At 35.4% G+C, this 24,617-nt stretch overlaps 1 protein-coding gene and 1 long non-coding RNA gene across 2 annotated transcripts; one reads left to right on the forward strand and one right to left on the reverse strand.

Annotated features, from left to right (window-relative positions):
* Window positions 1-15,462: 15,462 nt before the first annotated feature.
* LOC120170064 (probable WRKY transcription factor 21) lies at window positions 15,463-20,212 on the reverse strand. The gene is made up of 3 exons (XM_039178095.1): window positions 20,127-20,212; window positions 15,812-16,042; window positions 15,463-15,706 (listed from the first exon to the last, which is right to left on the reverse strand). Exons 1-3 carry the CDS (start codon window positions 20,210-20,212, stop codon window positions 15,463-15,465), a joined length of 561 nt encoding a protein of 186 aa, XP_039034026.1.
* Window positions 20,213-21,998: 1,786 nt separating this feature from the next.
* Window positions 21,999-22,947, forward strand: LOC120170133. Its single transcript, XR_005520728.1, has 3 exons — window positions 21,999-22,123; window positions 22,206-22,302; window positions 22,818-22,947. It is a non-coding gene; the product is annotated as an uncharacterized LOC120170133 (long non-coding RNA).
* Window positions 22,948-24,617: the final 1,670 nt, after the last annotated feature.

The following is a 24,617-nucleotide window of genomic DNA, read 5'->3' on the forward strand; positions in this document are numbered from 1 at the left end:
TTTTATAATGAGAAGAACTTGTTCAACCTTAGCTCGATTCATCACATATGGAGTTGAATTAGAAAAACCTCACTCGAGGGATCAAAATTTTCAGTGGAGAGTTCATAATGATAAGAACTCATCCGATGAGGGAGAAGAATTTCATAATGAGAAGAACTTGTTCAACCTTAGCTTGATTTATCACATATGGAGTTGAATCAGCAACACCTCACTCGAGGGATCAACATTTTCAGTGGAGAGTTTATAATGAGAAGAACTCATCCGATGAGGGAGAAGAAGTTCATAATGAGAAGCACTTGTTCAACCTTAGCTCGATTCATCATATATGGAGTTGAATCAGTAACACCTCACTAGAGGGATCAATATTACCAATGGAGAGTTCATAATGAGAAGAACTCATCCAAATAGGGATAAGAAGTTCAAAATGAGAAGATCTTGTTCAACCTTTTGCTCGACTCTATCGCAGAAGGGGGTAGATCAGCGTCAACACTCTGTTCGATTCCATCACAGAAGGAGGTGGATCAACATTTCCAATGGAGGGGTTCATAATGAGAAGAACTCTCATCATCTAGCATGATTAACTAAATTTGTTCAAATTGGTTTATTTTTTTTATTTTAGTCGAATCAAATTATTTTAATATCGAGTTCTTGGGAGAAATTATTATATTCCTTTTTTTTCAGTTAGAAAGAGAAATATTCATCCTAAAGTATTTTAGGGATTATTTTCTCTTCGATTGGAAATATTAGAATATTTTCTATTTCTCCTTAGAATTTTTCGTTAAATAAAAATTGTATGGTTGAATTTGGAATAATGGGATCATAACTTAAATTTATATTTGAATTCTTAGATTCCCACTATTAGAGACAATTTATAATCGATGGGGTACCAATTTTGGGCGTTTTGGGGGTACTTATCCTTCCCCACACGTAATCGACCCCGAACCCCTTTTTTATTACAAAAAAAGAATGAATTTTTGGTTAATCGTAGATTGGGGCATCTTTTAAAATGATGATTTCTTAAAAACTCTTTTAAAAGGCAATTTTTAGTTATTCGACCTACCTAACCCAAAAGGTCGATGGCAACTCAAAAACATTTCTTCACAAAATCGATTTGTTCACAAATAAGTCGAGACACGTCGTATCGCCGAAAATTGGTTACAATAGAGGGCTTGTTTGAGGTTCTATTGTTAATTTTGGAAGATCAGTATTTTAGAAATGGGAAGTAGAAAAAATGAAGAAAGAAACAAGAAGATAATAAGAGGTCTTATGAAGCTTCCTCCTAATCGTCACTGTATTAACTGTAACAGCGTGGTAAATTTTCTCATGCTTTTTACTTTTGGAGTTGGGTGGGGGTGAGGAGGTTTCATGGCTAAGGTGTGTTAGGGAGGTTGAGAAATCATGTAAAGATGAACAAGATATGTTTTTTCTATTTTCTTTATCTCACGGTATTGTTAAGTTCATCAAATCTTCTTTCAAATTGAGTCGTGAGTCGTTCAAGTGCGGCTAAGATAGCCATAAGTTTCTCATTGTTATTTTCGCGCATCCTGAAATTACAACACTCAACGAAACATTTAAAGTAAAATGAAAATAAAATAAAGAAAATTCAACAAAGCAAGAAACCTCATAAGTCACTCCAAGAAAGTAACAAAACGAGAGACAAGTAAGCCGATCTTGTACTCTTTAAAACTTAATTTACCAATTAGTCTTCCACAGTTTGTATAAGAATTTGATTACTAGCAAAGGCGATAAGAAAATCTAAAAGCTCTAAGAGGCCAAACAAGGGTTAGACTCCAAGAGAACGAGAATGCAAAGGAAGAAGTATGAAAACTCTTTAGTCCTACTAAAACAAGGAAGATAATGTGTTATATAATGTAAAAGAACAATAAAAAGGGAAAACAAAGGAACCTAAAGTACAAAGAGTCAAAGAAAAAAAAAACCAAACCAGGAACCTAGAAAACAGTTGGTCAACTTGAGCAACGTTTTTGAGGGGTTTACCGGTGTCTAATAATTTTGGAAAAATTCTTTAATGTCGTTCGATGTGTGTAGAAACAATATGTAAATTTTCAGAACCAAATACCTTTAGTAGTATCCAGTAGACTCTGTTGAACAATGAGTCCTCAAATAGTCTATTTTGCGTGATCACTTTGTTTGAAGATGTTATTGACCTCCAAAAATGTTGATTTTTTTAATGATATTCAATATATGTAGTTTCAATATAGAAATTTTCACCACGAAATTCCTCCTGTAGAATTTTCAAGAAATTTGACAAGATTCTAGACTCAATATGCTGATGAAACTTGAACGATTTATTTGTAGGGTCTAATGAACTCCATTTGGGGTGAATTTTGGACTGGAGATTACTATTAGGATGAAAATGAGATATAGAGAAAATCAACCTTAAATTCGTTCGTTTGCAATTTTAATTTTTTTTGACTTTTTTTTTTGCTTTTTTAGCTTTTTGATTTTCGGCCCTTTTTTTATTTTTGATGAAAAACAACAAACTAACAAGAAGGATTTGAATCTAAATTAAATTTAAACAAAAATAATCTGAAAAGATTAATCTTTTGTGAACTACCTGCGTTGGGGTACCTTGGCGGTTTTTCTGTTCAAGGACAAGCAAGATTGCTTGATTCTTTCAAAGAATCAGCCAAAATATGATACCAATTGATAGAGAAGCGGTGGAAGATTAATGAACGTTACTCTTGTTGAAGAATCAAACCTAGAAAGCTATAGACTCAATGAAGAACAATGGGGAATGAATAGGGGAAGGTGGCGGCAATTATTGGGATTATTTAGGGTTTCTTTTAGGTGATGAAAACAAGGTGATAAATAATATTAGAATAATATAAAAAAGATAAAGAACTTAAAAATAAAGTATGATGATCAAGAAATCAAAATATCTCCCTTGTGAAGGTGGATGGCAAAGGTGATGATGGTGAGGATGGATTTGTGAAAAATAGATGGATAATGTCCTATCGAGCCCTGCTAGTCTCAATGAAAATGAAAACACAATAATATAAATCTAACCAACCCTCCTAGTTGCGATGAAAAGATAAATTGGAGTGTGAAGATTAATCTCTGTCACAAGAACTTGAAAGAACTCCAAGAAAAGAAGCTTCGATGGCACAAGGGAATCAACACTTGCAAAAACGAACTCTCGTTGTATTACTAATAAAGAAAAATATGCCTTACAAAGTTGAATGAAGCCTCCTTTATATAGGGGATGAGTTCTAAAAGTTCGAAATAACTAATGAATAAAATAATAACAAACTAAACATGTCTTAACTCTGATTCCTAATAAAATAATAATAAACTAAGAATAATGTTTTAACTAAACCTTAATTCCTAATAAAATATTACATCTAATCCTAAAAGATAATGGATCATCCTATGTTAAATATATTAAAAATAATCAATAAAAATATTGAAAATTCGTAATATTTACAAAATCCTGTATTAATCCCAGATTTTCTACATGTATTGTCTTCACTAAAATGATCATATCTTGAGTTCCCGATATCGGGTTGATGCAATTTAAGAATCGTTGGAAAACTAAGAGACATTCGGTAGTATCTCCAGAATACATGTTGACTAAATACGATTAGGATCCCATTCAAAAAGTCGCCGCAAGTCTGCTGCTATTATGGTCTTCTTTTCCAAGGTTTGGACCAGTAGATCATTTGGAAGAGTTATTACTTCTTCATTTGATGTGAGCCTTATGATGCATGTATCAGTTCTATTGTTAATTTTGGAAGATCATTTTTTGAGAAATGGGATGTATAAGAGAAGAAGTGATAAGTGCTTATTTAGTTATTATTTTGCTTTTAAATTGCTTCATAATCATTAGTTTTTGTGGCTTATTTGTTCGTTTTGATTCATTTTCTGTGCAGAATGCTAGATTCAAGAAATTGCACTAAAAGGACAGAATTCTGCAGTTTTTTATTTTTGGAATCAAAGCTAGATTAGTGGGCATGACTTTGGGCATGAAACATCTTACGAGGCGATAATGTCAACACCTTCTAGAAGGTCCAGTCAGCGCTTCTAGAAGAACAAATGGATCAGCCGCACGTTTCTACAATTCAGATTTGAATTAAACTCAAATTTTAGGATATTATTTTAAATATTATATTTTATCTTTACTTTATGTATTTTAGTTTAAATAGTTTTAACTATTTTAATTAGGATTTAGGATATTATTTAAATATTATATTTTATCTTATCTTTTTTGAGGTATTTTAGTTTAAATAGTTTTAAGTATTTTAATTGGGATTTATTTATTTATTTTAGGAATTATCCGTAGCTTGTTTTTAGGATTTTGAAGGCTATAAACAACCCTCTCAGGGTAAGCCTAGAAACTTATCTCTCACATATGAGAATTTAATATTCTTCTTCTCTCTAGCTTAATAAAATTATCCGTAACTTTGGTCATGCTTAGCTAATTTTCTTTTAAGCCGAAGGCTAAAGCGAATGCTCAATTCCAAATGAGAGAATTGTAAGGCACTTAAATCGCTTCAGATTTTTCTTTCTGTTTTCTGGGCTTATTTTCAAATCAAAAAGATTTTCAAAACCAAAATTCGGCTTTGGTCTGGATGTTGTTATGGTTAACGTGGGAAAAAGGATTGACTTATTGAAGCACATTCGACTTCCTGTGAACACACTTAGCAAAATTGTTTGTTAAGAGGGAACTGAGATCGAAATCAGTTATTGTTGAAACAACATAATCCGAGTCGACAACTTTTTTGAACTTCAACGTTTTAAGATCTACAACATTGTTGTTGCTTAGATCAACTCACAAACCGAAATTTAAGAGTGCACTTGGATATTCAGTATACAAAGCATAGTCACAAGGAATTGTCTTTGTAGATAAGTAGCCGACGTGAATCTTGAAGTAAAGATCTATTTCGATGATCCGAGGAAATTGAGGCAAATATGAAGTCTGAGGATGTTCTTACCATCAATATTCTTTATCTCAATTAATTAATTAATTAATTAATTATATTTCTTAATTTCTTAGCTTTTTATCTTTATCTGAAATTTTATCTTCTTCTAAATCAAAAGTCCACTAAATCAAAAACACCAGAGCCCATGTGGATCGACCCTACTTCTCTGTACTACTCTCACTTTTTACTTATTAAGAAGTCGAAATTATTTTGATAGCAAAACGAAAGTTATAAAATTGGCGCCGTTGTCGGGGACTAACGACAAGTACTGATTTATTTTTCTTTGTTTTTGATTTATGACCAGAAGAAACCCAGGTGAATTAGAAGATCTTGACCCAGAGATCGAAGCACGAGCACAAAGAATCCATGCACAAACACTTTGAGAAAAAAGAAAGAGACAAGAAGAACATAGTTTAGAAACGAAATCAAATCCGGAGACAAAATCTGAAGCAGACGTATATAACGAAGATCAAAACCCGATGGCAGAAGAAGAATAAACGATCCGAGAGCTAGCCGCAGCTCCTGTCACTCAGACTCCATTATGCATCAATTTTCCTAGTGGCGGGACTCCATTTCAATTAAATACGAGACTTATTCATCTTCTTCCCATTTTCTATGCCTTTCCCACTGAAGATTCACACAAACACTTGTTGGAGTTCCACGTGGTTTGCACTAGCATGAAACCATAGGGAGTTACTGAAGATCAAATTAAATTGAGAGCTTTCCCTTTCTCTTTAGCTGACTTGACTAAAGATTGATTATTTTATTTACCTCCAAATTTAGTTAATTCATGGGATGACATGAGTCGATTTTTTCTTGACAGGTTCTTTCCAGTGGCTAAAGAAAGCGAGTTACGAAGGATCATTCTTTCCATTCAGAAAAAAACCAAAGAAAGTCTTTATGACTATTAGGAACGATTTAAAAAGCTTTGCACACGTTGTCCGCAACACAGATTAAGTGAGCAAACATTACTTCAATAATTTTATGAAGGTCTTTTATCAATGAAAATGAAAATGGTAGATGCATCCATCGAAGGAGCATTAGTCAACATGACCCCAACAACAGCGAGAGAATTAATTTCAACCATGGCAACCAACTCTCAACAGTTTTCAAGTGAACTCAGCCGACGGGTTCACAAGATAAGTACCTTTTCCATTAAAAATAAATTAGATAAATTAACTGAAATAGTTAATTCACTTGTTGCAGGAAAATTTGGGGTAAAAAAAGCATGTGGGATATGCATGAAGCTGGACCATCCGACGGACTACTGCCCGATGATACAAGAAGGAGGCAATGAAGAAATCAATGTCGTAGAAAACTTTCCAGGTCTTACACAGAGACCATACAACCCATATAGGAATACTTATAAACTGGGATAGCGAGACCACCCAAATCTCAACTTTGTACCAAATCAAAGGTAAACTTTTCAACCAAGACCTCCTCCTCTACAATAAACAGAAAAGACATCTTTGGATAAATAATGGAAAAGTTAGCAATTTCCTAAGAAAAGATGGTTACATCCCAGGAAAAATTCCAAACCCGAACCGAAATACATCTTCAAGAGTTTGATAACCAAGTGAGCCGACTAGCTCAAACTGTGGGGAAATTGGAATCACAAGGAAGACTATATTCTCAAACGGAGTTAAATCCGAGAGAGAATGTTAGTGCCATCGCACTTAAAAGTGGAACAGTCATCTCACCTGAAGTTCCAGTAGAAAAAGCCGCACATCAGGAAGAACAAGAAGAAACACCAACTCTAGAAATACAAGGTACATCCGACGCACATCCTTCTCCTTCTTCTCATGAAATCACGCCACCACCCTTCCCATCAATGTTGATAAAGCGTGATAAAAGAGCTGAAGAAAGGGTGATCTTAGAGGTGTTCCAAAAAGTTCAAGTTAACATTCATCTTCTTGAAGTAATTCGACAAGTACAAAGGCCTGCTCGATTTTTAAAAGAACTTTGCACTACAAAATAGAAATTAATGGGGCACGAAAAGGTAAATTTGGGAGAACATGTTTTAACAATTTTTCAACAAAAGCTCCCACCAAAGATGAAGGATCAAGGTATGTTCGTTATACCTTGTAAAAGAGGTAATTTTAAAATTAAACGTGTAATGTGTGACTTAGGGGCTTCAATCAACATTATGCCATTTTCTATTTATAAAATGATTACTAACGAGCCATTGAAGGAAACATGAATAACCATACAGTTAGTTGATCGATCTGTGATCTATCCAGTGGGAGTGATGGAAATGTCTTAGTAAAGGTCGATGTATTATTTTTTCCTGCAGGTTTCTATGTCATTGACATGAAACATGATAGGTCGGATTCTTATTCTGAAGTACTCTGAGGCCGACCCTTCCTAAGCACCGCACATATAAAGATCGATGTTAGAAGTGGTATACTGACAATGAAATTTGATGGTGAGATCGTTGAATTTGATGTTTACAAAGCAATGAAATATCGGATCGTGTTGAAAGAATTAATTCTATTGATGTTATAGAACCTTTAATTGATGAATATATTGAATCTAATTTTTCTTATAATCTTTCCAAGGATCCTGAACTTTGCCACAAAGAGGAAGAAAGGTAGTTTGAAAATATTCATTCAATCAATTCTGATTTATCTTTACCTTCCTTTAAAACTAAAAGTTTACCTTATGTTTTGCAGGCACCTGAGGTAGAATTAAAGCAGTTACAGGAACATTTGAAATATGCCTTTTTAGGCAAAAATAAAACTTTACCGGTGATCATCTCAAGTAAATTATCTGAAAGAGAAGAGGAAGCTTTGGTAGCGGTGTTGGGTTCTCACAAATAAGCCATAAAATGGACTATTGCCGACATTAAAGGATTAAGTCCCTCAACTTGCATGCACAAGATCAAATTTGAAGAAGGAGCAAAGCCATCATGAGAATGACAAGGCAAATTAAATCCACCAATGATGGAAGTAGTAAAGAAGGAAATTCAAAAACTCCTTGATGCTGACGTAATCTATCTGATATTGGATAATAATTGGGTATGTCCGGTTCATGTGGTTCCCAAGAAAATGAGAGTCACAGTGGTCGAAAATCAAGAAGGGGAGTTAGTGTCAACAAGAGTTCAAAATGGATGGCGAGTTTGTATTGATTACAGGAAGTTGAACTCTCTTACTCGAAAAGATCATTTTCCCCTTCCCTCTATAGACCAAATGATTGAAAGATTAGCTGGGAAAACTCATTATTGTTGCCTTGATGGTTTTTCAGGTTTTTTCCAAATCCGAGTAGCGCCAGAGGATCAATAAAAAATGACTTTTACTTGTCCCTTCGGTACATTTGCCTATAGACAAATTCCCTTTGGTATTTGTAACGCGCCAACCACCTTCCAAATATGCATGTTAAGTATATTTTCCGACTATGTGAAGAAGGGCATCGAAGTCTTTATGGACGACTTTACGGTTTATGGTAATTCTTTTAATGAATGTCTTGATAATTTAACTAATATGCTTAAAAGATGCTTAGAGTATAACCTTGTTTTAAACTATGACAAATGTCATTTTATGGTTGATAAAGGGTTAATTTTAGGTCATATTGTTTCCTCAAAAGGGATTGCGGTTGATAAAGCTAAAACAAATATTATACGCTCACTTCCTTACCCCATAACTGTGAGGGAAATTCGTTCTTTTCTTGGCCATGCAGGATTTTACCGTAGGTTTATTAAAGACTTTCAAAGATAGCATAACCTTTATGCAATCTTCTCCAAAAGAATCAAGACTTTAATTTTGATTCAAAATGCAATGAGTCTTTCAATTCATTAAAGGAAAAGCTTATTTCAGCTCCAATTGTTTAGTCGCTAGATTGGAAGTGACCCTTTGAACTTATGTGTGGCGCATCAGATACTAGCGTTGGAGCCGTTCTCGGCCAAAAAATAGGGAAATAGCCACATGTCATAGCCTATGCATCTTGAACTTTGGACTCGGCTCAGAAAAATTATTCAACTACAGAAAAAGAACTTTTTGCTATAATTTTTGCTTTAGAAAAATTTAGATCTTATTTGCTTGACACTAAAAATACTGGTTTTTCTTATCATGCAGCTTTAAGGTATTTGATGAGCAAAAAGGAAGCAAAATCGAGGCTTATCCGATGGATCCTGCATTGACAAGAGTTTAACTTGGAAATCAAAGACAAGAAGGGATGCGAAAATCTGGTAGCAGATCACTTGAGTCAAATTCCCCTTTCCACATCTGACCCACCACTTAGAGAAGAATTTCTTGAAGAAAAACTGATGGTGGCGCAAAGCATAACTCCATGGTTTGCGGACATGGTCAATTATTTTTCCACATGTAAGTTACCATTAGACTTACCAAGAGCTGAAATCAGTCGAATTAAGCGTGAATCCCGATACTATATCTGGGACGATCCTTATTTATGGAAGCACTGCTCGGATCATGTAATTCGACGATGTATTTCCGAAAGTGAGGTAAATTCAATTTTACAATTTTGTCATTCTTACTCTTGCGACGGTCATTTTGGGCCAAAACGTACATCTCATAAAATTCTTGAATGTGGTTTCTTTTGGCCTAATATCTTTCGGGACTCATATCTATTTTGTAAAACTTTTGAAAGATGTCAACGTACATGTAATTTAAGCCGTAGGAATGAAATGCCTCTTAATCCTATACAAGTTTGTGAAATTTTTGATGTTTTGGGAATAAATTTTATGGCTCCTTTTATTTCGTCATTTGGAAATACCTATATTATCTTAGCTGTATATTATGTTTCTAAATGGGTGGAAGCTAAGGCCACTCAGAATAATGACGCTAAAACTATAGTTAAATTTTTTAAAAAATACTATTTTTTCTAGGTTTGGCACGCCACGGGCTATAATAAGCGATAGAGGAACTCATTTCATCAACTGAGTAATCGAGTCGCTAATAAAGAAATTTGGAGTAACTCAAAGAATTGCTAAAACCTATCATCCACAGACAAATGGACAGGCCAAAGTATCAAATCGGGAAATTAAAACAATTCTTGAAAAATTTGTTAAACCGAATCGAAAAGACTGGAGTTTAAAATTAACTGACACATTTTGGGCATATCAAACCGCTTATAAAGGTCACATTGGGATGTCACCATACCGGCTTGTTTTCGGTAAACCATGCCATTTACCTGTTGAGTTAGAACATCACGCTTATTGGGCCGTTAAACAGTGTAACATGTACATGGATGCGGTTGGTGAAGCTCGAAAATTACACATTCAAGAACTTGAGGAAATCCGAAGAAATGCCTATGACAGTGCTCAGATATTTAAAGAAAAAAAAAAGAATTTCACGATAGTAGAATTTCTTTTAAAAAAATTTATGTCGGTCAAAACGTTTTGTTATTTAACTCCAAATTTAAACTTTTTGCAAGAAAACTCATATCAAAATGGCTCAGACCATTTACAGTAACTCAAGTATTTCCTTTTGGTGCTATTGAAGTTGAATATAACTCAGGAGTTCGATTTAAAGTTAACGGTCAAATGTTGAAACCGTGTTATGACAATGCTCTGGTTGGTCTAATCGAATAAATCAATTTAGAGGAACCCGCAGTAAAAAAATCAGGTTGTCGAGCTAACGACGTTAAACAAAGGACTTTATGGGAGGCATCCCATTATTATTTTTATTTTCCGTTTGTTTAATTTTTATAATTTATTTTTGTTTTTATTTTTCTTTGATTTTTCAGGTACCCGTTATTCCTAGTTAAATTTTAAGCAAGATAGAATCCATAATTTTTCGAACCGAAAGAGAAAAAAATGGTGAAAACCCGACCCCAAGGCGTGAAGAGATCGTGTGGCAGCAAACAAAGGAAGAATCATTCAAAAAAAAAGGAAACATAATTTGGAAATATACTATTCGAACATTGCAGAAAAACTGATTTGGTTCGAACAGTGCAGAAAAAAGACTTGGTTCGAACTGTGCAGAAAATTTCGAACAGAACAGTGCAGAAAAAACTGATTTGGTTCGAACAGTACAGAAAAATACACAACAAATTCGAACAATGCAGTGCAGAAAAAAAAAGACTTGGTTCGAACTATGCAGAAAAGTTTGAACAGAACATTGCAGTGTTAAAAAATAGCAGTATAGTTTTGGTTCGAGAGAAAAAAAACACAGCAATACAATTTTGGTTTGAACAGTGAAAAAAAGGATAAAACTTGATTGAGTTATTTTCTTGAAGTCTACTTTCTTTAGAATAAAATCTTAGAATGATCTATCTTTTCTTGATATTTGTTTTGTATAAAATATTAATATATCTTCTGGTGGCTTCTCGATCGGACATTCTACTATACAACAACTCATCTCGAAGTGGCCGTGGCCGCGGTCGCCACTAGATTGGGGAACATTCCTTTTGCCTCTCTTTGCTTTTAAATTTGATATACGTTTTGGGACAAAACAGATTAAGTGAGGGGGGAAGGATTAGCATGTCAAATTTTTTCTTTAACTTGTTTGATTGATTGAAATTGAGTTATTCTTATATTGATGTGTTGAGATCGTTGGTTGCTATTCTTGAACTTCACTTTATATTTTTGCTTCCTTTAGGATTGTGACCATGTTTTGATCGAATTTAATTTGCATGATTGGTGATTGGTATAGCTGGTGAATTTTTTGTTGAGTATTGATATTTCATGCTTTTGTTGATAGAAATGAACTTGACTCAGTGTATATAAACTTTTCTTGTGAGATTTGAGCCTAACAAGCATACATTTTCTTTCTTGCTCATTGTTTGATTTGAGAGTGCCAGACTAATTAAGATATTCTAGAACTTGTAATCAAAATGCATATCGAGACTACATGTTGAACTTAATGTTTTAATGTGATAGGGGCACCTAGGATAAACCAACTTTTTCCAAAAAGCATACTCATTTACATAACCACTAGTGAACCATATTTGATCCTATTTCCTTTTCGTTGTTTTACACCTCATAATTAAACCTGAAGCCTTTCTTTTTATTTTCCTCTCTTTTCACACCCTTGCCGTGACTTGAGATCTTTTATTACTCTTGTTCCACGAAGAAAAAAAAAAGGAAATGAAAAAATTTCACTGTTTCGAAGAAAAAAATCGAAAAAACAAAGTTGTTCACTCTTTCGAATAGCAGAGAAAAAAAGACCTTTCATTCAAAAAAGAAGAAGGAAAAATTGATAGTTTCAATTGCCTTTCATCTATTCTTTTTTCTTGTTTTATCTTTCATTGTGCCTCATGTTAATTCGTGGATTGTTCTTAATTATTTTGATCTCTTGTTTTGGCATTTTAAACCTTTCTTTTTGGCCTTTTACCTACTCTAACCTAAGCCCCGTTACATCTTGTTTAAAGACCCCTTGATTATTGCATTATGTTCACTAGTAGTGGAGACTTGATTGGATTCCAAGCCCATGGTAATATTTTGGTTAGTTTCGGTTTGAGCGATTTCATTTACCCCAAACACTTTGAGCGGATATGTGTGAATCTTTGTGAGATATTGAGTCATGTTTCATTGAAATTGGAAATTAATTGGGATATCTTACTTACTTTAAATTTTCTTAGTTGTGTCTTTGCTTGATTGTAACTTGAATTCGGAAATTGTCACGGACTTAGTTCAATTGGAAGTTTGAGGAATAAATTGAAATCGAAGATGACAACTTATGATTTTGTTATGTTAATTAAGGAATGCTTGAGGACAAGCATTAAATAAGTGAGGGGAATTTGATAAGTGCTTAATTTAGTTATTATTTTGCTTTTAAATTGCTTCATAATCATTAGTTTTTGTGGCTTATTTGGTCGTTTTGATTCATTTTATCTGCAGGACGCTAGATTCTGGAAATTGCACTAAAAGGACACAATTCTGTAGTTTTTTTATTTTTGAAATCAAAGCTGGATTAGTGGGCATGACTTTGGGAATGAAACATCTGACGAGGTGATGACATCATCATTTTCTAGAAGGTCCAGTCAGCGCTTCTAGAAGAACGAATGGATCAGCCGCACGTTTTACAATTCGGATTTGAATTAAACTCAAGTTTTAGGATATTATTTTAAATATTATATTTTATCTTTGTTTTAGGTATTTTAGTTTAAATAGTTTTAAGTATTTTAATTAGGATTTAAGATATTATTTTAAATATTATATTATATTTTATCTTATCTTTGTTTTAGGTATTTTAGTTTAAATAGTTTTAAGTATTTTAATTAGGATTTATTTCTTTATTTTAGGAATTAGCTTGTTTTTAGGATTTTGAAGACTATAAATACCCTCTCAGGGTAAGCCTAGAAACATATCTCTCACATCTAAGAATTTAATCTTCTTATTCTCTCTAGCTTTATAAAATTATCTCTTCTATTTTCTTTCAAGTTTTTCGCATATTTTTTTACTTTATTTTTAAGTTTTGTTTTCAAATATGCTAAGTATGACTTTGGTCATACTTAGCTAATTTTCTTTTAAGCCGAAGGATAAAGCGAAGGCTCAATTCCAAACGTGAGAATTGTAAGACACTTAAATCGCTTTAGATTTTTCTCTGTTTTCTGGGCTTATTTTCAAATCAAAACGATTTTCAAAAACAAAAGCCGACGTTGGTCTGGATGTTGTTATGGTTAACGTGTGAAGAAGGATTGGCTTATTGAAGCACATTCAAATTCCTGTGAACACACTTAGCAAAATTGTTTGTTAAGAGGAAACTAAGATCAGAATCAGTTATTGTTGAAACAACATAATCTGAGTCGGCAACTTTTTCGAACTTCAACGTTTTAAGATCTACAACATTGTTGTTGCTTAGATCAACTCACAAACCGAAATTTAAGAGTGCACTTGGATATTCGGTATACAAAGCATAGTCACAAGGAATTGTCCTTGTAGACAAATAGCAGACGTGAATCTTGAAATAAAGATCTATTTCGATTATCCGAGGAATTTGAGGCAAAGCTGAAGTCTGAGGCTATTCTTACTATAAGTCTTCTTTATCTCAATTTATTTTATTTATTTATTTGTTTATTTAATTTTTATCTTATTATATTTCTTTAAATAATTTAAAAACTCATCTTCTTATCTTTATCATTATCTTATAATTATTAATTAATTATTTTTTTATTTTATTCTTAGCTTTTTATCTTTATATGAAATTTTATGTTTTTCTAAATCAAAAGTCCACTAAATTAGAAACACCAGAGTCTCTGTGGATCGACTCTGCTTCTCTATATTACTCTCACTTTTTTAATTATTAAGAAGCCGAAATTATTTTGATAGCAAAACGACAGTTATCAAGAAGAAAGAAACGAGAAGATAATAAGAGGTCTCATGAAGCTTCCTCCTAATCGTCGCTGTATTAATTGTAACAGCGTGGTAAATTTTCTCATGCTTTTTCCTTTTGGAGTTGGGTGGGGGGTGCGGAGGTTTCATGGCTAAGGTGTGTTAGGGAGGCTGAGAGAGCATGTAAAGATGAACAAGATATGGGTTCTGAAATTTATCTAAATTCTCTTGGAAGAGTGAGTTTTAGTTGATGGGTAAAGCAGACTGGATAGAGATTTCTGGTTACATGAATGGTTTTAGCAATGGGATTCTTTTTGTTATTTTGTAAGAAATGACTTTAGCTGATTGTTGTGATAGTAAAGGTCTGATTATAGTCTGGTTTTTTAAACGAAAGAAAAGAAGACGATGTATTTGAAGTTATAGAAATTGTTTCTGAAAATGAGTTTTATGCAATTCAACTATTAGTAATGAATTTCAGGATGATAAATCAGATGATCAAAAAGGGTGTTCGTTTCATTTTGTAATCGACTCAGACTAATAGATTTCAAATTCAGTTTTTTCCTTTCTTTTTTTCTTGCTTAAATTAGGCTGACATAGTTGTTCGCCATGGTTTGAATGGATTAATTAACATAATTCGAGCTTCCAATGATAAATTTATATATATTTTCATATCCCCAAATTCTTTTATATTAGTTTTTGGTCCTATCATTGCAGAATCCTCTGTATGGTTGCAGAAACTTTTGGACTTTCGTTTGCATGACTTGCAGTGGGATCCAGTGAGTATTTTCTTTTAGTTTATAAGCATGGTCCACTTCCTCTATAAATAATTGTCACTCCTGTGAAGCTTTACATATTTGGTGGAACGTAACTTTAACAATTGTATGGATCAATGCATTGTGATTTTTGCAATTTTTTGGTAACTTTTGCTGTTTATCATTGTGATGATCTTAACTGAAACTTAAAGAAATATTGTATCTTTGTATTCCAATTTGGTTGGTGGTACTTTTTTATTTGCTTTGCATGATTCTGGTGGTGTAGCATGAGTCAGACTCAAGTCTTTCAAATATTTATCCTTTTTTGTCCTATCTTTGTGGTAATTTGTGATTATGTTAAATTGTATTGCAGTCGTGAGCAGGGTTTCAAATTGTAGACCGAAAACGTGATAACAGCCATGATATTGCGGTAGCGTCGCCGTTCGAAACTGGTTTTATGATTTTTGTGGTGGGTAACGGATTCACACCAATAACGGTATGTCGCGCCCGCAATTTAACGGGTAACGGTGGATTGCGTCGATCATAGGACGCTATAAGCGTTATTCCAACCGTGATTCCAATCGCAATTTTTTCTTTGTTTCAAAAAATGAAAGGTCGGGGAGGCGGGAGTTGAGAGTGAAAGCATTGGTGATCGGTACCTAGGGTGAGGAGAAGCCTTGATTGGCTTCTGCCCGTATTTTCTCCAAGAGTAATCATCGGGAGGAATATCGGCAAGCTTGTTACTGATTGCTGGCACCTTGATCGATCTCTTTACTCTATGTTTCCTGATGATGGATGGAGCACAACCAATTAAGGAGGAGAAAGGTAAAAGAAGGACTATATCAAACACCTTCCCTGTAAAAGTAAACAATAGCAATTATCGGAATAACGGAATTCTAACCTCTTTTTTGGAGCAATGGCATCTACTGCTACTATTTCCACATTTGATACTACCATCTTCTCCCCTACCAGAACACTTCTTTTTGTGTTGGGAACCCTGATTGGCCGAACAAGGCACCCTGATTGCATGGAAGGCACTCCCACCATCCAAGTTAGCTACACTACCATCTATACTAAACGAAGAAACGAAAGAGCTAGTCGATGACATGGTAGGTGTGCAGCTAGAGTCAAAGCAGAATTTTTTTTTCAGACAATGAAATCGGAGGAGGAGGAAGGGGAGGGGAGAGTTGAGAGATGAAAGGTCGGGGAATAGGGATGGGCATGAGACTCAAACCCAACGGGTTCCGACCCGACCCGACCCGATCGAGTCGGATTTTTTTTAAAAAAATCGGGTTCAGGTAGGTCGGGTGTTTTAATGTGATGTTCGGGTCGGGTCGGGGTCGGGTTTGGGTTTAGGGTGAAAAATACCCGACCCGACCCGAAAAAATATATAATTTTACCTTAAATATTTAAGAATAATTACAATAATACCCCTCTATATATTATATTTTTCAATTAAGTCACTATTTTTATTAAATACAAATATTTTTTTATTTCGGGTCGGGTTGGGTCGTGTCGGGTTTGGGTCGGGTTCGGGTTCGGGTGGAGGACTCCTTGTTCTCGGGTCGGGTCGGGTGGACCAAAAACCCGACCCAACTCGACCCATGCCCATCCCTATCGGGGAAGAGGGAGGGGGAGTTGGTTTATTTCTTTTATTTTTTAATATAATTTTAAATGATATATTAATTTGACATCCCTCCCACTTTTAGAATTTATAATTTAATCCATAGTTTAAAATGTAAACTTTAATTTTTATTTAATTTAGACTTAATTTCAGTAATATAAATTTCTACAATTTAAATTTTACAATTTTATTTTAATTATATTTAATTTAGTCATTTTAGGGTAAGTTGTGCGACATTTAAAAAAATTCACGATCGCGATACCCGCAATGACCGCAATGAAATCCGTTATGTACACAACTGTGATAAACGCGACGCGACCGAAATCGTGACCGTGAACGCTATTTAAATCCCTGGTCGTGAGTTTACTCACCGTGTAAAGCCCGTATCAATGTCAAAGTTTATTGCAGAAGAAGTTGAGGCTCTTAAGAATGGTGGTAATCAAATTTAAAATAGTGATCCATTTAAAAGTAGGAGGCCTCATTAAAAACCTCTCTCATAGTTGACTCTTATAAAGAGGCAACTAGTAGAAGGAGGAAAAGAATACCTCATTTTATTGATATGTCATAACTACATAAGAGTAAATGAATACACCATAGACATCAGCTCACTATAAAAACACATTAAGCTCCCTAGAAAATACCCTTACAATCACCCAATTCCATCCTTAGTTAATTTATCAGCCTCCCAGTTACATCCCCTAGGAATCAATCTCACAATAAACGCCCTAGCTAATACGGGACACAATTTCCTTGACTAGGGCACGAAAGAAGGAATGAGCAGTAGTAGGCGACATAATCCAATCCACTGAAGATTTGCAATTACTTTCTACTATCAGTCTTCCTTTATGTGCCCAAACTAAGGAGAGAAAAATCTCAATGCCTTTTTTAATGGCTTTCAATTCAGCCAATGGTGGATGGCCAGGACCAACACTTTTAGAGAAGGACGCTAAAATGGAGCTATTCGAGTTTCTTAAAATACCTCCGATTCCACTAGCCAACCCGTCTTTCCTTACAACCCCATCTACATTTATTTTGAAAAAAGTATACTGGAGGGGGAAGCCAACTTTGCACTGTCCTACATTTAATATTAGAGCAACGAAGCCTGTCTGCAAGAGATGGGTCCCCAATCAGCATGTCAGCCTAGATAGGAACGTGTGGGAACTTGGCTAGATACCATTTTCCAACCTAAATCTAACAATGAAGAAGAGGGAGGACATGTCAAGTTTCATATTATAAAAAACAATTGAATTTCTAGCTTTCCAGATAGACCAAAAAACAACTCCCATAATAAATTTCCAAATGGAGGAATTAGCCCTTAATTTAGACCAGTAACTTAGGAGGGTAGGAGGATCATGGGGCAATGCTGTAGAGACGTCCCATAAACTGAAAAATATGTTCCAAAGTTCCCTGGTACTAGAACACAAGATGAAAAGATGTTGCACGGTTTCTTCATGTTGATGGCAAAATGGACAGAGAACATCATCCAAGGGAACCCCCTTTTCTTCAGTTCTATTCTAACTGCCAATTTTTGGTGGGAAGCTTGCCAAAGAAAGGTTTCAACTCTTGGAGGAGCCAAACCCGACCAAACCCACTTATTTCAATTATAATTTTCCCTAAAATATTTAGATAGGGTCAACCTGCAGGATTTTACCGAGAACAATCCATCACCCTTCCCAGACCAAGATATGAAGTCATCCACTGATTCAGAAAGTTTAATGTTATTCAACATTGACATTAATTCCACCCACTGGTCCAATTCACAATCACATAAGTTCCTCCTAGTTTGAATATTCCACTCCCATCCATTCAATTCGTAACTACCAAATTTAACCACCTTTCCCCATTTATTGGAGGATAATGCAAAGATCCTGGGAAATTGATTTTTCAAAGGTGTATCATTTACCCAAACATCATTCCAAAAGGAAATAGAGTTACCATTCCTCACTTGGATCCTATAAGTGCTCCCATTTCATTCTACAATAAAAATCATGTATGAATTTCATTATTTGCTCCTTTAGGCTAGGCCAAAATTTCTTGAAAATCACATGGTGAATCCATACGGGCCAGGGGCTTTAGCATTGTCAGAGGAAGAAATGGCTTCCCACACTTTCTGTTATGAAAATTTCTCCTCAAGGCGGACCCTTTGATCAAATGTCAGTTTAGCAAAGTCAAGGTTAATGTCATCGACTACCAGCATTGTTTTGGAATTAAAAGCTTTCTTGAAAAAATTTGAGACATAGGTCTTTATCTGTTATGGGTCAGAAACTTCCTTTCCATCCACCTTCAAGGCAGAAATGGCATTGATTTTGTTTCTATTCAGGGAACAGAGATGAAAAAACCTCGTGTTTCTGTCTCCATCCTTTATCCATTTCACTCTCGACTTCTGAAACCAGATGCTTTCATCGATCCTGTGCAGTCTTCATAGTTCATTTCTATAATGCAATAGCTGATCCCATTCTTGGGCAGAAAGACTCTCACCTTGCAACTTAATTTCCAAGTCATTTATTCTACCTTCCATCTCTGAAATAGATTATGAAATCCCGAATTGATATATGTTGGTCCAACTTTTGATCGCCTTTTTTGTACCTTGAAGTATGGTGAAAAGTCCCCTACGCTTGTTTTCCTTCTTCAAATCAGCCATGAATGTTTCAACCAAGTCTTCGAATCCTTCTTCCTCTAATAGATAATTGAAAAATCTAAAAGGTTTGGGGCCCCAGATTAGGCAATCTTCTTCCAAAGCTACCGAATTATGATCGGAGAGGGATTTAGGAAGGATTCGTTGAAATATTTTTGGGAAACTATTCATAAAACTGCCATTAATTAAAAAATGGTCAAGTCATACCCACGTTGGAGATTCTCTATTATTACACCAAGTGAAACTATCTCCCGATAAAGGAAGGTCAATTAGATTGGCTTGTTGAACAAATGATCGTAGCAAATCCATGGCATGCCTATTCTATGTTACTCCAGTATTCTCTGCTGGATCAAGATATCCATTGAAATATCCCCCGATACATACTGGAAGATTCAGACTTACAACAAAATTCAACAACTCCCTGAAGGACTCATCCTTTTCAGCCTATATGGACGGGCCTTATACATTAATTATTACACACTCAAATTTTGACTCCTTGAACTTCCCTGATATTGCAATAAATCTTTTATGGATATGTTCGCAATTGAGTACTTCAAACAAGTTCTCATTCAATATACAAAGCAAGCCTCCCGCAGACCCATCAGCTGGAGAAAAACTTCCGCCTTTCAGCAAATTACCCCTAACTTTCTTCTTAGCACGAGTTGAAACTATTCTTGTTTAGTCTCCTGTATAAGTAGGAATATCGATTTATTCTTATTGACAAGCTTCTCCACTGCTCTTATCTTTTCTCTTCTCCATAAACCCCTTATATTCCATGAAATTATTTTAGATTTTGACCTTGAGAAGGATTATGAGCAGAAAACCAAAGGTGACAGGCATGATATTGTTCATTCTCCTTCGAAGACCTCTTCAGTTCCATCTTTAATATCTTCTCTTCTAAAATTTGCTGCCCACCTTTAAAAGAAATCCCCAACATATTACATACCTCTCAAGTAGCAGCTGCTTCATCTCTCGCTTTAATAGATATAGGGGACGATTTTGTAGAAGCCCTATCCTGTTCAGAGACTCCATGATCTTACTTCTATGTGACCTTCTATAGACTTTGTCAAAAAAGCTAATTGACCTGCTACCCTCCGAACACACACTGCCTGAACGACGGGGAGAGATTCTGGTATGAGTTTGATGGCTGAAACTCTTCGACCGGGATAGAAGCGACAAAGATTTTTTTAGAGGGGTCATATGATTTTCCTTAACTATATTTTCTTAATCAGTTATGGTTATTATTTTGTTTACCTCTTGGTTCGCAAACTTACTGGTCCTTGATCCTAAAGTTAAATTGTTTTCCGTCTTCAGTCCATTTTGAGGATGGGATGAATCAATCATATTCTCCTAAATAACAACCCTTTGACCTATGGGTTCTCTTTCCACATTAATGGCATCCATACTATCCCTATTGGAATTGACCATGTCATTTAAAATCTCTTCATTAGATAAAAACTCCCTTGCTTGGCGCCTCGTGACCACCAAAGGAATCCTCCCGAGAACATCATTATCTTCAGAATAATTAATCTCTGGATTTAATTCAACATTTCCATCTGTCATTCCACCCTCGAGCCACTTAGTCACCCTGTCATGCACATCCTCCGGAGACAGTTGAGCTTCCAGGTTGACTAGCTGATTCCGATCATCAAGTTCCCCATTATCTGATAAGCTATCTTCTCATATGTCTTCCGATGAAAAGCCATTGATCTGATCTCCGAACTTATTTGATTCTGATTTAAGGGAGCTTGTTTTAACTTTAATCAAGAACGATCTTTCGTTCGCAAAAAGCCTAAAGGATTTCAGAACATCAAAAGGGCTGGCAACCCTCAATAGTAATTTGGCAACCGTCAGATCAATTTTATTCCTTGTATCATTGTGTATGCTCACCAAATGACTCCATCTATTCGCCAGAATTGTGAAAACAAAATTATTCCAACTTATGAGAGGAATTTCGTATAAGTTCATGGAGCATAACGCCATGGGAACACCTTCCTCCATGACCAGCTTTTCAATCCATTCAAACCAGTACGATAACTCCACTTTTTTGTTAAGCCATGTATCTTCCGTGACTTCTTTTGAAGGGAAGCTAATGATACACACATTCCTGTCAAAGCCCCATTTCCTAACAACTACATCAATGCCATCATTGTAGAGAGCTTTCTGCACGAACTCGAATTCAAAACTAGTTTTGACAATTCCAGTTAAAGAGCACTTTATCCACTCCCTTTCACTCTCTGAAATGAAGAAGTTCACCGGATTTTTTGTTCTGCTAATCGGAATCGTCTTCACTATTCCAACAGATAGATTCTTGCCATTAACAAGAGCATCCCTAAAAGACCTGCCATCATTAAACTTTTTGAAAAAAAACATCATTCTCCGTTGGCTCTTCGAAAGGTCTCTTCAATATGGTTTTCAGTTTCTCACCATTTTTTTCTGCCGGATGACGATGATTCTTCACCATCAGATACTTTGCTACCCCAACTGACATCTTTCTCCCATCTATTAATATGTTATTTAGCTTTTGACCGCATTCAGGTGATCTCCCTGACTCGCGAAGTGAACGAAGGCGAAGGTGGATTTTCTGTATCTATCTCTATTGTTGACTCGAGGGATGAAGACTCTAGTTACCCTCCCACGGTGATTGAATAATTCCCTTAAAGTACCCCTAGCTGCTCTTCTGCTGAGATTATCAATGAACACAGACCAGGTCACTCCAGTGGGGAGTGAACCGACTCTTCGGCTCCTATTTGAGAGAGAAGTCTTCATTTTTTTACCACTAAAAATATTATGATCAATGTGATCCATTTTTTGTTATCCATGGAAAAGTGGGATGTTTATTAACATGGTGATGAGATGTTCACCATTTTACCATTTTCAGCGTGCAAGAGACATATATCTCAAAGATTAGGACCTGCAGAGGAAAAGATTACCCAGCAGCAGGTGCAGAACATATTATATATCACTTTCATTCTAGGCATGATCTTGAGGATTTGGTTTTTCTAATAACTCTTTCTTATGGCAGCAATGCTAATAAAATCAGAGAGTTTATAAAGAACGCATATGTGGACAGAAAATATGTCAGACGAGAAACATCTGACAAGCTTCCTATAGACATGCAGGTAGTTCTATCTATCTAGCATATTACATAGTTCTATCTATCTAGCATATTACATAGTTGTGAGCAGGGTTTCAAATCGCGGTCGCGGTCGCGTTTTCGGTTATTTCGGATTTACCGTGATTGCGGCCGTTGCGGGCGCTATTACGGCCGTCGCGGGTAACTCCGACGGTGGCGAAACCGTTATATCACGGACGAAATCGCGGTCGCGGACCGTTTTTTGAAATTCTGGTTGTGAGTCTTCAAACATAAACTATTTGTTAAACCTTTGTGCTTCTTGGCTTTTTTTAATAATTAGAAAATGAAGAGAATATGGTTTTGGTTGTGGATCATGTGGTCTGAAGTTGAACTTCCTAATTTTATTTTTTTCCTGAAGAATATTTTTCCTTATCTGTCGTTTTTTATAGAAAATAGAAATTTTTAGATAGGGGTGTTCTATGTTTATTTCTCTCAGTATTATTTGAATTCAATTCTCTATAACCCAGAACATTAGGTTAAATTATGGTTGTATTTTGACAGAGCCCTAGTAATCATGGAGATACTATAAGGCGTCCAAGTTCTTATCACTCGTATTCTGAAAGTCCACCTTATGACTATCAATATGAAAATCGGCGTTACGGAAAACAAGTTGCTGCCATGTTTCCTAGGAATACCGGTTCAGATCGAGGCTTCTTTGTGAGGAAAGTGTCTAGTTTTATCTTCAGTCCTGGTTGCTTAAGTGATCAAATGTTCGAGGACAGGTTTGCAAATGGGGGTTCTGCTCCTAGATTGTCAGACAACTCTGTCTCCAGTGGAGGTGATACTTTAAAATCTGGTACAGGGTCACCAAATTTTCAGGACACTGTATTTGGCAGCCCAAATTCTCAACCTCGAACAGATGTCTTTAGTGAAGATACACAACGTCGAAGAAGTAATTGTTTATGAATCCAAATTCTAAGAAAGCTGCTGTAGGGATCCCGCACCCGCAGGTCTGATATCTCACACATACTATTCTTTTTAAGTCATTTGCCTGCTCTGGAAATATATAATTCTTTTGAAGCATCGTTACCATAACACTGTGTGGGCTACTATGAATTCTTATTAACATCAAGAAGAGAGAAAATCTAAATGATAAATCATGTTGCGCATGCAATTTTAAAAAATATTCCAACAGAACTTATTCTTCTTTTTATCCATTTTTTCAATGTTCATGCATGTATATTATGGTTTTAGTATCAGTTACTTCTTCTGCAAGCTTAGTGAATACACAAAGACCTATAAATATATGCACATTTGAGAGATATATTTTGGGTTTTTTTTATATAAGTAGGAAGCCTCATTAAAAACCTCCCTCATAGTTGACTCTTATAATGAGGCAATTAGCGGAAGGAGAAAAAGAGTACCTCATTTTATTGATATGTCATAACTACATAAGAGTAAATGAATACACTATAGACAACAGATCATTAAAAAAACACATTAAGCTTCCCTAAAAAAATACCCTTACAATCACCCAATCCCCTCCTTAGCTAATTTATCAGCCTCCCAGTTACATCTCCTAGGAATCAATCTCACAATAAACTCCCTAACTAATACGAGGGACACAATTTCTACGACTAGGGTACTAAAGAAGGAAGGAGCAGTAGTAGGCGATAGAATCCAATCCACTAATGATTTGCAATCACTTTCTACTATTAGTCTTCCCTTATGTGCCCAAACTGATAAGAGAAAAATATCAATGCCTTTTTTAATGGCTTTTGATTTGGCCAATGGTGGAGGGCCATGACCAACACTTTCAAAAAAGGACGCTAAAGTGTAGCTATTCGAGTCTCTTAAAATACCTCCGATTCCACCAGCCAACCCGTCTTTCCTTACAACCCCATCTACATTTATTTTGAAAAAAAAATCTACTGGAGGGGAAGCCAACTTTGCACTGGCCTACATTGAATCTTTGGGCAAGGAAGCTTGTCTGCAAGAGAGGGGTCTCCCCAATCAACATGTCAGCCTGGATAGGGACGTGTGGGAACTTGGCTAGGTATTATTTTGCCAACCTAAATCTAACAACGAAGAAGAGGGAGGATCTGTCAAGTTTCATATTATCGAAAACAATTGAATTTCTGGCTTTCCAGATGAACCAAAAAATAACTCGCGGAATAAATTTACATATGGAGGAATTAGCCCTTAATTCAGACTAAGAACTTAGAAGGGTAGGAGGATCACGGGGCAATGTTGTAGAGACGTCCCGGAAATTGAATAATTTGTTCCAAAGTTCCCTGGCAACAGAACACAAGATGAAAAGACGCTGCACAAATTCTTCATGATGATGGCAAAGTGGATAGA

Source organism: Hibiscus syriacus, unplaced genomic scaffold, assembly GCF_006381635.1.
Source record: "Hibiscus syriacus cultivar Baekdansim isolate YM2019G1 unplaced genomic scaffold, ASM638163v2 tig00111772_pilon, whole genome shotgun sequence".
Lineage (NCBI taxonomy): Eukaryota > Viridiplantae > Streptophyta > Magnoliopsida > Malvales > Malvaceae > Hibiscus > Hibiscus syriacus.

Excerpts from the sequence above, each read along its gene's own strand:
- LOC120170064 (XM_039178095.1), bottom strand. The coding sequence starts at position 20,212 with ATGGAGTCTCTGAACAGGATAGGGCTTCTACAAAATCGTCCCCTATAT. Across the intron at positions 16,043-20,126 it reads AAGCAGCTGCTACTTGAGAG|CTGCACACCTACCATGTCAT; the intron begins GTATGTAATATG and ends CTTTGACTCTAG. Across the intron at positions 15,707-15,811 it reads AAAAAAGAGGTTAGAATTCC|GAAACATAGAGTAAAGAGAT; the intron begins GTTATTCCGATA and ends ATCCATCATCAG.